At 46.7% G+C, this 17,217-nt stretch overlaps 1 protein-coding gene across 1 annotated transcript; it reads right to left on the bottom strand.

Moving 5' to 3' along the window:
* Positions 1-1,685: 1,685 nt before the first annotated feature.
* On the bottom strand, positions 1,686-15,476 carry DBX2 (developing brain homeobox 2). The gene is made up of 4 exons (XM_081022408.1): positions 13,795-15,476; positions 7,249-7,344; positions 3,115-3,296; positions 1,686-2,315 (listed from the first exon to the last, which is right to left on the bottom strand). Exons 1-4 carry the CDS (start codon positions 14,078-14,080, stop codon positions 1,968-1,970), a joined length of 912 nt encoding a protein of 303 aa, XP_080878534.1. The 5' UTR covers positions 14,081-15,476; the 3' UTR covers positions 1,686-1,967.
* Between the last annotated feature and the right edge of the window lie 1,741 nt (positions 15,477-17,217).

Raw genomic sequence — 17,217 nt, 5'->3', positions numbered from 1 at the left:
CCCCCGGAATCTCACACCGCACATAGATTGGGATGGTGTGTAATAGTATTATTTCTCTCTCTCTCTTGTATTTATTTCCCATAACATCAGATGGACTAGCTCCTTACTTTGATTTCAAGGTTTTAAAATGGTTTCGCTTCAGTACACTCCTGGCCTAGAGTGGAACACACCCAGAGATGTGGTGGAGCGAAGGCTGCTCATTCACTTCAATGGAAGAGGCAGCTCTCCTTGGTTTTTCTTGGCTTCTGCCTCATTTCTTGTTTGGGCACAATTCCACCACAGATATGCCACCAATCCGATGTTCATTTACTTGCAAGTAAGCTCTGTGTCACTCAATGGAACGTGCTGCCGCGTGAGCTTACTTGGGGCTGGAGCCTAAAATTGGCTTAAAAGTGACATTTCTTCATCCCAAAAAGCTGGTTTTATAAAAGGTTAGGTAAACCTCCAAAATGTATTTTGTATAGTTAGGTTTTTACCTCTATCTTCAGTACATTTTATTGCTATGGCTAGTGGCTGATGCAAATAAAGATTATTCTTATCTAAAGGGTTAGGAATCTCTTTATAGAGGATTCTCTGTGTATCCACCAAACCACAGTTTCCAGGGTTCTTTGGGGAAGACAGGACAGGAACTTGGTACAAAACTGATATAAAATTGTAGCATAAATAGGCTCTCAGGTTCTTTTTTGTTGTTGTTGTTTTGTCTCATCTACCATTGCTTGACTCTCTGGTATCTTCTTAGCCATGACTGAGTTTACTGCCAGGACTTAGATTCTACCACCATATCTCACCTTAGCCCCACGACATCTACCACATTATCTATGACAAGTAAAGACGATAAGCTGATATCATCATGCATTATAGGTTTTATCGCTTCCCTAATGACCTTTAGAGGAGGTATGGGGTATGGAACACTTCGTCACATGGCGGCTTCTACTTCTAAGATGGTCATATTGCACTTATAAAATTGACCTCCTCATATGGCAGTGCAGTAAGGCATTCTTAAAACAGGCAGCCACAACATGGCTGACTTTTTCAACATGCAGAGAATGCCAGGGCCATACCTCCTGCCACTCTGTGGTCTAAATCTCTTGGGCTTGCTGATTGGGTCGGCAGTTTGAATCCCCACGACGGGGTAAGCTCCTGTTGCTCTGTCCCAGCTCCTGCCAACCTAGCAGTTCGAAAGCATGCCAGTGCAAGTAGATAACTAGGTACTATTGCGTCAGGAAGGTAGACAGTGTTTTCGTGTGCTCTGGTTTCCGTCACAGTGTCCTGTTGTGCCAGATACTGTTTAGTCATGCTGGCTACATGACCCAAAAAGCTGTCTGTGGACAAATGCTGGCTCCCATGGCCTGAAAAGTGAGATGAGCGCTGCAACCCCATAGTCGCCTTTGACTGGACTTAACCGTGCAGGGGTCCTTTACCTTTACTTTTCACCTGCTTTATAAATGATTTGATCCTCTGTCCCAGGAATGGGGAACCTGTGGCTGTCCTGATGATGTTGGGACTACAGATCCCCTCATCCCTAACCACTGGCCATGCTGACAGGCGCTGATGGGAGTTTGAGTCCAACAACACATGGAAGGAAGGCCTCAGATCCCAGCATCCCAGCTTTAGAGAGGACATTAGTGTTGTGAAATGTTGAATTAATTGGTCTGGAGGGAATGACCACAAACACTCCAGTTGCATGTTGTGTGTACCACCATGTATTCTGAACTTCACATTCAACCTTTAAAGTTCACTTACCATCAGTTCCTTCCTACTTCACTTACAAGTACTGTTCAAGGCCAGAAGGCACATATGAGGGAAGAAGACTGACTAGGGAATCTTTCTTATAGCATTAGTTTTTGCCAACATGAACGTGTTACATTTTTCTTTTAGCAAATGGCGGAGTATAGAAACTAATTCAGTGTCCATATAAAATACAGTTAGTCTTGTGGGAGGAATCATCCTCAATCAATGGTCAGTTATCATTTTGCTCCATCAGTTCCCCCCACCCCATATGATACAACGTCCTTCTCTGTGCTGTCTTGTTCTCGATACAAATGTAATGTATCAGGAGAGGAGTTTGCTCTTGTAGGTATCTGCAAGCTGCTTCTGCCATTCTGTCTCTCAGAATGTTCCGGGAGGCTCTGCCATCTTGGACCTGACTGCTGTTGAGCTATTTCCCAAACAGGACATGACGAGGAGGTAAAATTCAAAGATTTGGAAAGGTAGGTCTCTTGAAGACCTTCCTCTGGCAGGCACCTGTTTGACAGCACTTCTTTTTCTTTGGAGTTTCGCCATTTCATCCTTCGATTTTGAAACCAGATTTTGACCTGTTGGTGGGGTAATTCAACACTATTATTGTTGGTTTCTTAAGATAATTCCACCTACCATATGCACCTTAATAATATAATAACAACTCTGGGCAGCTTCCAACAAAATATTAAAATATCGTAATACATCAAACATTAAAAGCTTCCCTAAAAAGGGCTGCCTTCAGATGTCTTCTAAAAGTCTGGTAGTTGTTGTTCTCTTTGACATCTGGTGGGAAGGAGTTCCACAGGGCGGGTGCCACTACCAAGAAGGCCCTCTGCCTAGTTCCCTGTAACTTGGCTTCTCGCAGTGAGGGAACCGCCAGAAGGCCCTCGGCGCTGGACCTCAGTGTCCAGGCAGAATGATGGGGGTGGAGACACGCCTTCAGATATACTGGACCGAGGCCTTAAGTTTTTCATTCCCCTCTCTGAGCCTAACCAAAAGCCACCCTTACGTACCAAGATGAACTCCACTTTAGGAGGTTAACAAAACCCTGTTATACTTCTGCTCAAACAAGGAACAGAGCAGAGGCACTGGCGGAGGAACAGGAGTGCAGAGGGAGCAGACCGCCCCCCAGTACCACTATTCCTGTAGGGTGCTATTGTGGTGCCCCCCCCGACACACGTTGCGCACCTCCCCGTGCGCGCACCAGGCGCCACGCCCCCCAGGGCACGCTACGCCCTTGCAGACGGATGCCACGCCCCCGGGGACGCCAGCCACGCCCCCGCCTGCTCTCCACCCCTGGTAGCAGAGCAGTGCAGCTTCGCCACTGAGCAGAGGTTCAGAACACAGCTGACGAGGTACCAAACCTCTCTGTACCTGTGACTCTTTGAGACCCAGACTGAGGGCCAGTTTCTTCCTGTCTGTTTTGCTGATGTATTTCTGCTTCTGGAACATTTTCTCCAAAGCTTTTCTTTGATCTTCAGAAAAAACAGCTCTTCTTAAAATGCCTCTCCGGGATCGGGAATCCTGGGTTAGAAGAGGCAGAACACTTTCCTGTCCTGCAGCAAAAAAAACGGAGCAGCGCACATTAGTGTCATTGATCCAATTAGCCAGATTTTAGGGGTGGGAATCTTGCATATAACCTGGCAGGCCAATTTCAAAGAGTTCCCATACGGCTATGTTTCAGAGATGCTGTTGCAGCACAATAAACTGCTGCAGCTAAAGCCCATGCAACATATCTGTCCTTAAATATTACACCTCATTCTACAGCAATTGAACCCAGATGTTCTATGCGAAAAGGACATGATCTGCCATTCAGTTACATCCCTTTCCTAAGTGTGTGTGATCAGAATGCTGGCCAAGTAAAGTTATTTGAATTAGGCCCCAGTCTTCTGGAAAACTCCGGATAACTCACAAGATTCCTATAATCTCTGATTGGTTCAGATTAGTTCAGACAAACAGAAAATCTAACCTGTTTTAACAGGAGGTATAGAGCTAACCACTACAAAAAATAAAATAAAACCACAAGTTTAAATCAGATCTTACATTCTGAGCAATGTCCTCATTGTGATAAAGAACTTTATGGATTCCCACCCCTCACCCCCGATCTACTGTAGGCAGAAGGATAAGTTCACCTATAGATTACAATGGTTTTGTCAGGACAAATCAGCTGCAACAAGCTTGCAGTCCTGTGCAGCTGAACTCCACCCTTGAAGGATGTAATACCATGTTGACACAAACGCTAATATGGTACCAAATACTTTGGGGGGGGAAAGCTTCTCCTCTGCATTCTAGTATATGGTGATAAATGTCTCCTTAATCTGTGGAACAATCTTCATTTGCCTTTGTGGCAGAGACCACCTTGAAGGAGCGAGTAAAGGCTTTCGTCATGGTTTCCATTTTTTCCATTGCAATTCAATACACTCTAGTTAAATGGACAATTAATAGGTCACTTCCAAAATAGTAGTGTATCAGTCCTGGTTAATAAACAATTGCCGCAGTTGATAATGGGCCCAGTGTATTCAGTGGGTGCCTGTATGCGCTCGGCTCAGCTCACTAAATCCCTTTTCAGGTAGACAGGGTTATATGGGAAGATGAGCTAGAATGAGTCTATAAAAGTCAGTTTCATTCACTGCTTTATTTTTCAGTCAAGTGCTTTAAATGGTGTCCAGAAATCCTCGCGGAATGTGAGACAGGAGAAAAGATCTGCGCACAGAACCCCGCTTTATGGCCACACAAAAGGGCAAGTGACCCCTGGCCCGGCCCTTTCAGCCCAAAATGGTTCCTAAAGTTCATCGGCACAGTGAAAAATGGTGGTGAGGTCGCGTGTGGATGAGTAAAGTGAAAGTGGCAATTGGTCACGGCGCTGTTGCCCATTGTGAGGTAGCTGGGCCCATGTAAAACGCTCTGTGGGAAAGTGTCAGCTCCCTAAAGAGCGGCTCTGAAACTTGCAGCTCATTAAACTGGCAGCATTTACTGCCTCACTTGTCAAGAATCATTCGACTTAGCAACTAGCCTCCTGAAACATTCATAAAGAAGCCTCTTCTACCATCGCCCCCCCCCAACCACCTAGGCAGCCGCCTCCTAGAAATCTGTCACTAGCACAAGGAGATCCTTCCAGCAGCCATATCTTCCAGCATGCATTTAGATTATTGTTTGGGGTCTTCCCGTAGGCATCGGGATGTTGAACTGGATTTATCTGGCTTATTTGATTTATTTTCAATATTCAAGGGCAGCTTTCCACCATAGGCGGTGACAAAGCAGTTTACAGAGCGATCAGTAAAACAACTCATCAATCAAAACAGAGAAGTGTTCAAAACAAACAGAAAGCTCATCAGCCCCATTAAGAGTCAAAGCATAACTTACTTTAAAATGACAAGGAAAGGTCTTTGTCAAGTACCTTGAAGTTCAACAGGAAGAGGGTCTTTCTGATCATATCCGGGAGGGATTGCCAAAGAATCAGACCCACAGTACTGATAGCAGTGCTATTTTTCTAGAAAAAGAGGTGCCGGAACTCACTCTCCCTTGTTCTCTTATAATGGCAATGGTGTCCACCTGAGAGGTGCTGGAACTGAGTTCTGGCAAGCTCCAATTGAAAAAATAGGACTTTGGACTAGAGCCAGCAGGGCTCTGATGTTATTATTTCACTGTATTCATTCTTTTTCAGAGCATTTGACCCCAGTTTCACTTCCTTCAGATATTCCAGTTACTATCAACAAGAATTTTTGTTGTTGTTGTGAGGATGGAAGCTTTTGGGTTCCTAACATCTGCAACCTAAACAGATGTGTCAAGAAAGGGGATCCTACCTAAATCTACTGTACTAGCCTACCTAAATCTACTGGACTAGCGTAGGTGGCGCTGTCATCTAAACCACTGAGCTTCTTGGGCTTGCCGATCAGAAGGTCAATGGTTCTAATCCCTCTGATGGGGTGAGCTCCTGCTGCTCTGCCCCAACTTCTGCCAACCTAGCAGTTCAAAACTGCACCAGTGCAAGTAGATAAATAGGTACTGCTGCAGCGGGAAGGTAAACAACGTTTCTGTGTGCTCTGGTTTCTGTCACAGTGTTCCATTGCGCCAGAAGAAGTTTAGTCATGCTGGCCACATGACCCGGAAACCTGTCTGTGGACAAACACTGGCTCCCTCGGCCTGAAAGCAAGATGTGCGCCGCAACCCCATAGTCGCCTTTGACTGAACTTAACCATCCAGGGGTCCTTTACCTTTACCTTTTCACCTTGCTGGATCTAAATCTACTGGACTAGCCTGAAAATTATGTCATCAAAATGGTATAACATGAATTAAACTCATAGAAAGTACCTCTTCAGATAAAAGACTTGGGTGGGGCGGAATAGTACGGTCAAGTTAGTTTGCAGTTAGTATGTGGGAATAGTTTCAGAAAAACCATGGGCCATGTTCACACCATACATTTGAAGCGCTATGATACCACTTCAAATAGTCATGGCATTTCTCAAATAATTTTGGGAGTTGTAGTTTGCTAAAGGTGCTCAGAGTTTTAAGAGACCCCCTCCCCCGCCCATCTATTCCCAAAGTGGTTTAATGATTAACCCCTTTCACAGGGAACTCTAGGAACACTACCTACCTAGAAGCACATATCTAAAGCACTGGAAATGCTTAACAAAACCAGCAAAATCTGAATAGCTTTGAAATAGGGATGGGATTCAATCAGATGAGTGAAACAAACTCTTATACTGAGCAAACGACCATTTACTTCACCCCCACCTCCAAAAACCCTATTATCTGCTGGTACATGCTATTTCAGGAATCCTAACAGTACAAACAGTCATGGTAATGATGACGACTTTAATTTGGTGTGAAATTTCTTCTAAATTTCTCTGCTGCCTTTGTGAGCTGTAATTTGTAATTTTGTATACACACCTATTTGCGTGTTTTCATATTTGACCAAACGGAAAGAAAACTTTTTAAAAAGGTATTATGCATACATTTTCAAGTCCTCCCGACTTTAATAAGGAGATTTATCCATATGTAGAACTCTTCCACTGATAACTGTGGGACTTAAAAATATTTGGCGCTATAATACCCCAAGTTTAAAATGTGGAAAGAATGTCCCTTTTCAAAAACAGAATCCTTATGTTTCCCAAGAGTTAGGTTTTGGCTTGTTTGTTTGTTTTTTTAATAATAAAAAAAGACTGGCATTTTGTTTTTGCATTTCCCATTTACGAATGACCATTGATTCAGGCCTTGAAAGCAAATTGTGGATCTTTTCCCAATTCTCTGAAAGCCAGATGCCTCCCTTGGTTGGCACTTTCTCTCAATGGGGTTTAAAATCTCTCACAATTACTCAGTGTACTGAAGTCTGATAAATCTTTGGAACCCTTCTGAATGGAATTGCTGTGATTTTTACAGAGGCATGAGCTCTTTGCCATTGCATCACCAATTAGGTTTTTTTTTTCCCCTCTTCCCAGCGCACATTAAATCCTGCTGCTTTGGTTTACAGAATAACTCAAGCATTACTGATGAAGCATAAAAACTTACTTGGAAAAGCAGTGGGAGACGCAGGGTGTTGACAGGACCCACCGCAGCACGTCGAATAAACTGGCGGGGCTCTCAAGAAAAAGGGCTTCAGAAGAGCTGCAAACACAGGGTTGAGTCCAATGAATGTTGCTGGCATTCACAACACTTTTAAGTATAGATAATGCTACAATAGAAATCTATTAAAGCCAATTAGCGTTTCACCGTTGCTTTCTTGGTAAAAAGTGGATTCTGTTAGGCATCCACTGTGACGGGAGCAGCATTTTTTTCTGCCTAAATGCAAACACTGAGAAATGATAAGCCATCTCCTTGTGCAAGAAACTTCATCAAAACTTCATCTCATTAATTGCTTAAAAATGTAACCAGATAAACCCTCCATGCACATTTATTTGCTGGCAGTTATTTTGTCAATTGTACACTTGCTTAGGTTAAGTTCCATGATTCATTAATGCTTCTAACTTCTGGAAACATTGGCTGACATTATCTCCAGTTTGATAACTAATTTTGCAGAATAGCCAAGCAACGGCTGTTTTAAGCCGCCGTGCTATTTACTCTGAATAATTTTGGTGGCTCTAAAATGCCAGCGTTGTAGGTTAGCAAATGTGTTGCTCCAACCACACAAAGGTTGTTTGAATACCCACCAAGCGCATTTTAAATCTCAACCCTAATACAGAATGCCTAGAAACAATAGTTCGCTCCAGTGAAAGGGGCTATTTGCATGCCAGTCGTTTGTGCAGTGTGACTTGCCACGTGGATCAGGAAATGTTCTCCATGGCACTGCGAAGTGCAACCCTTTCTTGGATGATTGCCCTACCTGCACAGCAAGCTGTTGCATGCTAATGGCTCACTGCAGACAGATTGAAGGGGTCTCTGCTCAGCTGCTTCACAGGCACCAGCCCAGAAATCTCACTGTGTTCCCTTCATCTGACTCCCAAAATAAGGATGCTTTAGGATGAGGCACCAAATTGTTGGAATTGATTGCAGGAGCACAAGTGGTGCTTCCTTGCCTCTTCCAAATACCCTCCCCCGCTGTATTCACCACATTTCAAAAGCAGTTTGAGCTCCAGTGTGGGAAGGCAGCTGACGAGATATTTGCCAAGAGTGACTTCTCTGAGTTCTGCTGATTTGAGTTTCCATTTTGGTCCTCTTCCCTTTGTCACGCATATAGAAGCCACTCAAGAAGATGCCTGTTACCAATGTAATGATCAGCATAATGGAATTATGGCTGACTGTGTTGGCAGTAAATAAATACTCCAGCAGTTGTTTAAAGCTAAACTTCCATAGAAGAAATAACATTGGCGCGTGCACCTGGAATAAAAGGTTAGGGCACATAGTGAAGGTAAACCAGGGCAGATAACTTTATTAGCCATTATCAGCAAGAGATCTCCAGCGTGAATTATCATCAAGCAGGAACCACCTTATGATCTCCTTTGGGAATCCTAATGACAAACCTGGCCCTGCCTGCTTCTGCCACACCTTTCAGATGTTGAAGGAGTACTTCCTGAATCAATACTTTTCCCACCCACCCCAAGGGTCAAGACTCAGGACACTGAGGGCTCGTGCACATTTGCATTCGTCCCATGATTTTCTACATATGGGAATGAGATTGTTTTATTTAATCCCACTGCTGCCCCTAGGACAAGTGTCAATCCGCAGAAAACCCGATTGATGTCTGTTCCAATTCAGCAATAAATGGCAGGTTTTCCCAGGGAAAGAAAAACCTCTCAGACCTGTTTCTAGAAATCGTGAGACAAATGGAAGTGCACATTGTGGGAATGTTCAGGGTGGCAGGAGAGGATATATTGTTTATTAATATCCTTCCTAACTTGCGCTAGCAAGTTCCTTCATATAGCAGAGTTACACTCCCCATTCTTACATGCACAGCAGATAGCTGGTTGCAAGCTTGTGTAAGCCTCTCACTATTATACAATTCAGTCTGTCTAAGATTGAATTGTGCGTTTCTGGTAAGGTAAAGGTAAAGGTACCCCTGCCCGTACGGGCCAGTCGTGACCGACTCTAGGGTTGCGCGCTCATCTCGCTCAAGAGGCCGGGAGCCAGCGCCGTCCGAAGACACTTCCGGGTCACGTGGCCAGTGTGACGAAGCTGCAACTGGCGAGCCAGCACCAGTGCCGCACACAGAAATGCCGTTTACCTTCCCACTATAAAGTGGTACCTATTTACCTACTTGCACTGAGGGGTGCTTTCGAACTGCTAGGTGGGCAGGAGCTGGGACCGAACGATGGGAACTCACCCCGCCGCGGGGATTCGAACCGCCGACCTTACGATCAGCAAGTCCTAGGCACTGAGGTTTTACCCACAGTGCCACCCGCGTTTCTGGTAAATTCCCTTTAATCCCTCTTAAAAGAATAAAGATACGACAATCTTATTTAAAGTCAATAAAAGAAGTTTACTCACATCAGTTCACAGTTGGATTCCTGAAGGCAGACTTAGTTACAAAGATGTACATGTGGATCTACCCTATATGGGGAATAGTCCCAGTGCTTCTGCTAGCTGAGAGCTAGCAGAACACTCCTAGCTAAAAAGCTGGTCCAACGAAGAAGGAAGGGGAAAAGAGAGAGAGTACTGCCTGACTCGTCCTTTTGTTACCTGGACAGGTAAGGTCACACCCACCTCTAGTCACATGCAAGGAAGGATGCTCCAGCCCAGGAAGAACAGGAAGTTTCAACTGGCTGGACCAACATCCCCTTGCATGTCCACTCTAGGAAAACAAGAAATGTTGTATTGACTGCTCCCAACGGATTACATCCCACACAGATGAGCCTTGAGCATAGGATAGAAAAGCTATTTGCCACATGGTTCCTGGAACCTAGCCTGTGGGCAGAAAAAAGGAAGAGGACTTGTTGCCCTTTTTGCAAGGGTGACTCATGCTGTGGCAGGGGAAGTGGCAAAAAGACTTCTCAAAGTGCTCACATTCTGACAATTCCCAGTCACAAAATACGCCTGGCACCTGGCTAATTTCGAAAGCTGACCCTTAGCGCATACTTCCAGCAATCCGCAGAGTGGTTCCTTTCCCTGACCCAGGCCCTAAGATCTGATTGGCAAGCCTAAGGACCCCTCCCCCTTTCATAATGATACTTCTGAGCATGATCTACATGCACTGCACTGATGCTGTGACCAATCTACTTCACTGTGTGATGCCACCTTGTCTCAAACTCCCCTTCTGATAGGATCAGTGCAGAGCTAGAAGAAGAAGAGCAAGTCACTCTCCATCAATTTGTTCTGCAGGCAAAACCTTCCTCCTTGCAGATGAAACATCCCTTAAGCAATTGGTTGTACCACAGCCCTGTATTGGGCAGGTGCCTGTCAAGCCAATCCAGGGAGGGCTGGCAAAATGGCAGTGCAGACTTCCATGTAGCCCTTTCTGGCCTCGCCCCCTGCCAGTGTGTGCTCAGCCTGATGTCCTGACTCCTTTTGGTGCAGATGCAATGCCATCCCACGACCTCATGCATCTCACATTAGCTTTAAGATGGTGGGAAGCCTATAGCCTCAGAGGCATTCTTGGACTCTTATCACCAAATGACCACATGTTCCCTCAGCCTTGCTCTATACAGATGCCAAAGGAGTAGACCCGGATTTTTTGACCTGGATCCTAATCTCTTGGGTGGGGAGAGTTGTGGAAATCCTTTATGGAGTGAAGCTCCTTCATGGGGTGAAGAGTTAGAATGGATGGATTTAAACTCATTGGAGACTCTTGAGAGTCCCATGGACTGCAAGAAGATCAAACCTATCCATTCTTAAGGAAATCAGCCCTGAGTGCTCACTGGAAGGACAAATCCTGAAGCTGAGCCTCCAATACTTTGGCCACCTCATGAGAAGAGAAGACTCCCTGGAAAAGACCCTAATGTTGGGAAAGATGGAGGGCACAAGGAGAAGGGGACAACAGAGGACAAGATGGTTGGATAGTGTTCTCGAAGCTACCAGCATGAGTTTGCCAAACTGTGGGAGGCAGTGGAAGACAGGAGTGCCTGGCGTGCTCTGGTCCATGGGGTCACGAAGAGTCGGACACAACTAAATGACTAAACAACAACAAGCAGGAGTTGGAGAACCTGTGGCCCTCCAGATGTTGGAGGCTGGTCCATTGGAGCAAGTGGGACACTATCTGAACCAACCACAGTCTGCCCTCATCCAGCCCCTGCCTGCCTGCCTTCTTACTTACAATGAGTCTAGGCCCTGGCAATCTGTGTCCTCCTCCTTAGTCTCAGCTCTTACCAAGTAAAACTCAACGGGGGGGAGAGCATTAACAAAACTAGAAACAGTTGGCTCCACCCGTCGTTGACTCTGGTGCCATCTACTGTTGGCCTCCCTGCTTTCTTCGCTGCTTGCCTCCAGATATTGCTGAACTAGAAGTCCCATGATTCCTGACCACTGCCCATGCTGGCTGGTGTTGATGGGGATTCAACAGCCTGGAGGGCACTGTGTTCCCTACTCCTGATGCACTGAGTAAAGAAGTCCACGGCCATTGAAAAGTATGCCATGCCCAGTGGAAAACCCAGGGTAAGACTTGGCAATGTTTAAAAAAACGCTCCCCCAAACTGCACCCACAAAGAGCCCATTCTCCTCTCATCTAATTGGCAGTTGGACTCTCATGGAAGCCAATTGCTTGCAGGCTTGAGAACAGAAATAGATGAGAATCAACAACTAAGACAGGCTGCAAGTCCCATGACATTTATTATACAGCAGATCTGCCAAAAGCCATTTCGCAGTTCCAAGTGACTAAACCTGAAGTAGGGCATGCATTTCCACAGATGCTTCTGACAGGGCCTTTCGGCTTCTGCAAGCTTGAGAGTCTGTTCTTATTTAAACACACACACCAGTTCTCCAAGCGCCTCTACCAAAGGATTCTAAGGATTCAGTTGTTATCTATCACCACAACAGCCTCCAAGTCTTTCTGGTTGGCACTTCTGAAGAGTTAAGCTCAGGAACAGGCAGAAGAAATTACGTTGGAACTGTCCCAGATAGACAGGTTTGTACTCGGACAGCTGCTTCCTGACATATCAGCTCTCAACGTGGGCCTCTGAATACATTTATGAAATGTGGCCTGCCATGGAATGAGCTACCACTGGATTCCTTTCAGTGGAGGACAACTTCCACAGCAAAGTTGCACGTCTAGGTGAAGCCATCCAAGCCCTCTATGTTGCCATTATAATGGTGGCAGAGGGTCCCGTCGTACCTACCTCCCAGCAGTGGTGGGGGGTGTGCTGCCCTTCCCCGCAGCAGCAGATGGTATGGCGATTTATAGCACAGCCCTGCAACCCCCTCATCTCCATGGCTAGGATGATCTAGGTGACAAAGCATCATGCCTGGTCTGGTCCCAAGAAACACAAACCAGCTGGCTGGGGTGACATGCCTAGTGCAAGCACTTCTGTAGGGATGCGTTCATCCTGAATGAATAACCAGAGTCCTGAATACAGTGGTACCTCGGGTTAAGAACTTAATTCATTCTGGAGGTCCGTTCTGAACCTGAAACTGTTCTTAACCTGAGGTACCATTTTAGCTAATGGGGCCTCCTGCTGCCGCAGCACCGTCGCCACACAATTTCTGTTCTCATCCTGAAGCAAAGTTCTTAACCTGAGGTACTATTTCTGGGTTAGCGGAGTCTGTAACCTGAAGCATATGTAACCTGAAGCATCTGTAACCCTAGGTACCACTGTACTAGCTAGAGCAAGGGGAAAGTGGAAGGGTCCATAAACTGGTAGATCCACAGGGAAAGTTGCTGCTTACTGGTGGAAAGCAGGTGGATCAGACAGGCCTGCTGCTCCCAAGTTGCATGGCATCCCGAAGAGATCACCCCACAAATACTACAGATAATACACATTTAAACCCCAGTGCTCACCACCAACGCACATGGAACAACTACCACCCCCTATTTACTTACTCACGTTCGCTAATATTACTGGGTTTTTAAATATATTTGGGGGAGGGGTGTGGGTATTGGCATAGTTATTTTACTGAAGCTACCTGAAATCGTTGGATCAAATAGCCCAAGGAAATACACTGCTTTTAAAAAAATAAAATTATTCTATCAAGCGGTGTATAAATTTTATGAAATCAATAAAACAGAAATCGATCGATAGAGATCGATCTTCTAAGACGGAAGGGGGCAAAAAGAGACGATTAAGGCGGCGCGTTTCCGCGTCGTTTCAGAGCGCAGACGTAACAAGTGCGAAGTCGAGAACAGGATCCGGTTCGGATCCCGGGAGCGGCTTTTCGCTCTTGCGCAGCTGACGCGGAGCGTGCGGCGGGGATCGGGAGCGCGAAAGCCTCTTGCACTTCGCGGAGAGCGAGCAAGCGGGACTCCGGATTCTGCGCCAGCGAGACGCGAAAGTTCGAGTCCGGGCTTTGCGCTCCCGCGCGCCGCTTCCAACCGCAGAACCTGAAATGAGCAAGGGAGGAGGAAGCGCGTGGATCTGCAGCTAGCCCAAGATCGAGCAAGGGGATCCTGAGCAGCCGGGATCGCTTTAGGCGGAGAGCGGGTTGGGGAGCGGGGAAGCCTGCCTGGCTGCCAGCTCGCCTGCTGGCTTGGCTCACCTGTGGCTGCGGGCGCAAAGCTGCCTTCTCTGTCCGCCGTCGAGGCGCCCGGAGCGAGGAAGGGCCAGGGGCTGCTGATCTGGGCGGCGGCTGCCGGGCACAGCTTGAGCGGGACGGGCGCGGCGGGCAGGTCGGCAGGACCCTGCTGCGGAGCCGCCCCGCCGCCGGCCCGCAGCAAGTTCTCGATCAGGAAACTTTTGCCGAAGTTGCCGAAGCCCGGCGGGGCGGGCAGGCTGAGCAGGCCAGCCGAGCTGCCGCAGGGCCAAGCCAGGGCACCGGGAAGCATCGCCGGGGACGGGAGGCGGCAGGAGGGGGAGCCTGGCCCGGATCCGACGCCTTGACACACAACCCCCCTCCCCCCGACGATCAGCCTCCTGCCGGCACCTCAGACGGGATCCGTAGAGGGGGCCGCGCGTGTCCCCATTCCACGCACCCACTTTCTCGTCCTTGGAGGGGGGTGGGGGTCCGAGAGAGGGGTGCTCCTTTCGTGCGCAATCGACGTGTCCCTCTCGCGCTCTGCGGAGATCCGACGCGGCGGACGAGAAGGTGTGTCCGGCCTCATTAATTACGTCCAGGAGACTTAAGGAGTGATGGACAAGGGCGACAAAGCAAGCGCGGATGGGGGCGAAGAGCTGGGCGGGGGCGTCCTCCGCCATTGGATGGGCATGGAGCCTCCTCGAAACCATTGGATCGCCGGGTGCCCCTTCTTGGCCGGCGCTGCAGGGGCTTCCCGGTTCCTTATGCGTGCCCCTCAAATGCTCACCCCTGGCAGAGAGGCTGTGTCCCCTTTCCAGATATTGCCCAAATTGAGCCGGTGGGGAAAAGGGAGCTGTGGCTACTCACTGATTGCTCTCCCCCACTCTGGGCCCAGCCACACCTTGGCTTAATGTGGATTGTGAACCCCATAGGCATGGGCGTAGCCAGGATTTATCATTTATCAAGAGTCAGGACACCCACCTGTCATCATTCTCAGATTCAGAACGAAATAGCTCAACAACAGTTGTTTTTTAAATTACGCTCAGAAAAAACTGTCCAAATCTTTCTACAATTTCTACTTTTAGTTAAGTGTTTTTATTTACTTACTTAATTTAGGGGGTGCAGCTGCTTCCCCCTTGGCTATATCCATGCCTTTAGGGCTCCTTTAATGCCCCCTTCCGTTTGCTAATGCCCCCCACTTTCTCTTCCCTGTATTCGGATTGTCTATGAAATCGGTGGAGCTCTCCCAGACAGATTGTCAAAGGGATCTCCGAATTTAGGGAGGGGAAAGTGTGGGACAGCCGTGGGTGGGGGGCAAATGCCCTGCGGCTGAGCTGGGGTGTCTCGCAGAAGTGTAAGTGTATGCTCCAAGCTTATTGTGGGATGCACAATGGAGTCATCACATGTAAAAAGGTGTTGCGAAAAAACAATACCTTTTATTGGGGAGAATTCTAGCAAATCTCTAAAGGGACAGTTATTAAAACAAAAACAAAAACAAAAAAAACCCCATCTGTTTATTAGTTCCTTCAGCTCCTTATTGAGTCTGCTTGTGGGGAAGCGATAACCAAATTCTGACTGTCTTCCAGGTTCCTCAGAGGACTTTCAAGCCCTTTATCCAATATGGGCCATCACTGGCTCCCAGTTTTGAAGCTGATTAGAATCGCCGTTGGCATCTGTGCCAACTATTGCGCATTCTGCGCTATTTGCCAACACCAATGCATTAAAAAAATCAAACCTGATCTATTGGGAAGGATAACATTAACCATGGTTGTGTTACAACAAAAGTTGTTAAATTGCTCTGAAAATATCAGACATAATTATCATTATGCTGCACTATGTAAAACTTCTGTTGAGAAAACTATTTAGGAGATGTTGCAGTTATTTTTTTAAAGCTATATGTGTGGTATATATTTTTTCATCTCACTGCTCCTTAAAAGTGCAAGTATTTTATGGTGTGGGCTCTGGTACCAAAGTAAGATATCGTATAATCTCCTAATCATGCTTTTGTAAGAGAACTAGGTGGTGTTTTGTTTTGTTTTTAATACATTTGCTTGTTATTAAATAACGTGTTAGAAAATCTGATTTTAAAAAAGAAGCTAGTCACAGCCAAAGCCTGTATCTGTGGAATATTTGTGGAGGGGTTGAGGGAAAGGAATAACTTTTTTTATTTTATTGCATTGCATTTATTGCTTTTATATCCTCCCTTTTCTCCAAGGAGTTCAATGTGGTGTACATGGTTTGCCCCCTCCTCATCGAATCCCTACAACAACCCTGTGAGGTAGATTAGGCTGAGAGGCAGCAGCTGGAGCAAAGTCACTCAGTGAGCGTCATGACTGAGAGGGGATTTGAACCCGTGTCTTTCAGGTCCGAGTCTGACACTCTAACCACCACATGACTCTCGTTTCATCTATTTTATCAGCTCTTTACTGAAGGTAGTTTTCGGCGTTAAGTCCAGATTGAAATTCTGATTGCATCCTAACACACAGCAATTCCGCTTTTTTATAGCTCAGTTCCCTCAGTCAAATTCTGTGGCATTTTGCTAATGCGGCACGTCATCCAAATCTGCAAAGCTCGTCAAGAGGAATTTGCCAGAGAAGGTCTTTTTTTGATGTTTTGTTTTTCACAAAGAGCTTGTTGAGTTATATCAAACTGAGAAGGGAGCTAGGGCATGACCATGCCATCTATTCAATCTTTTTTAATTGTTGTTTAAATAAAAGTTCAGCCTTTACACACAGAGCCAACTAAATCAGGGTTCCCCTGCATGCCTAAGATTGGACAGCACCCTTTATAACAGGATCCCAATTGGAATAAAGCAATGTAGATGTGAATGTGCATTCACAAAGCACCACAGGATGCTGTTACAACAAGCTAACAAGCCACTCAGTGGGCCACTGCAGTATCACCCACCCACAGACAGACAGACACAAGAGTAAGAGACTGATCAGGCATTTCCTTTCCAAGTAATCATAAAGGTAAAGGTAAAGGGACCCCTGACCATTAGGTCCAGTCGTGGCCGACTCTGGGGTTGTGGTGCTCATCTCACTTTATTTGCCGAGGCGAGGGAGCCGGCGTACAGCTTCCGGGTCATGTGGCCAGCATGACTAAGCCACTTCTGGTGAACCAGAGCAGCGCACAGAAACGCCGTTTACCTTCCCGCCGGAGCAGTACCTATTTATCTACTTGCACTTTGACATGCTTTCGAACTGCTAGGTTGGCAGGAGCAGGGACCGAGCAACAGGAGCTCACCCCGTCGCGGGGATTCGAACCGCCGACCTTCTGATTGGCAAGTCCTAGGCTCTGTGGTTTAACCCACAGTGCCACCCGCATCCCTGTCTCAGTAGGAGTTCTCAAATCACCAGCTTCTTCACTTTGTCCAACCTGGACTTGAGTTTACACCTTCCCCTCTTTCCTGTTCAGCATAAAAGTTTAAGGGACACTAATCTGAAA

The sequence above is a fragment of the Podarcis pityusensis genome (genome assembly GCF_964106645.2).
Source record: "Podarcis pityusensis genome assembly, chromosome: 10".
Lineage (NCBI taxonomy): Eukaryota > Metazoa > Chordata > Lepidosauria > Squamata > Lacertidae > Podarcis > Podarcis pityusensis.
The sequence above is the reverse complement of the archived record's forward strand: the minus strand, read 5'-3'. Positions and strand labels throughout refer to the sequence as shown.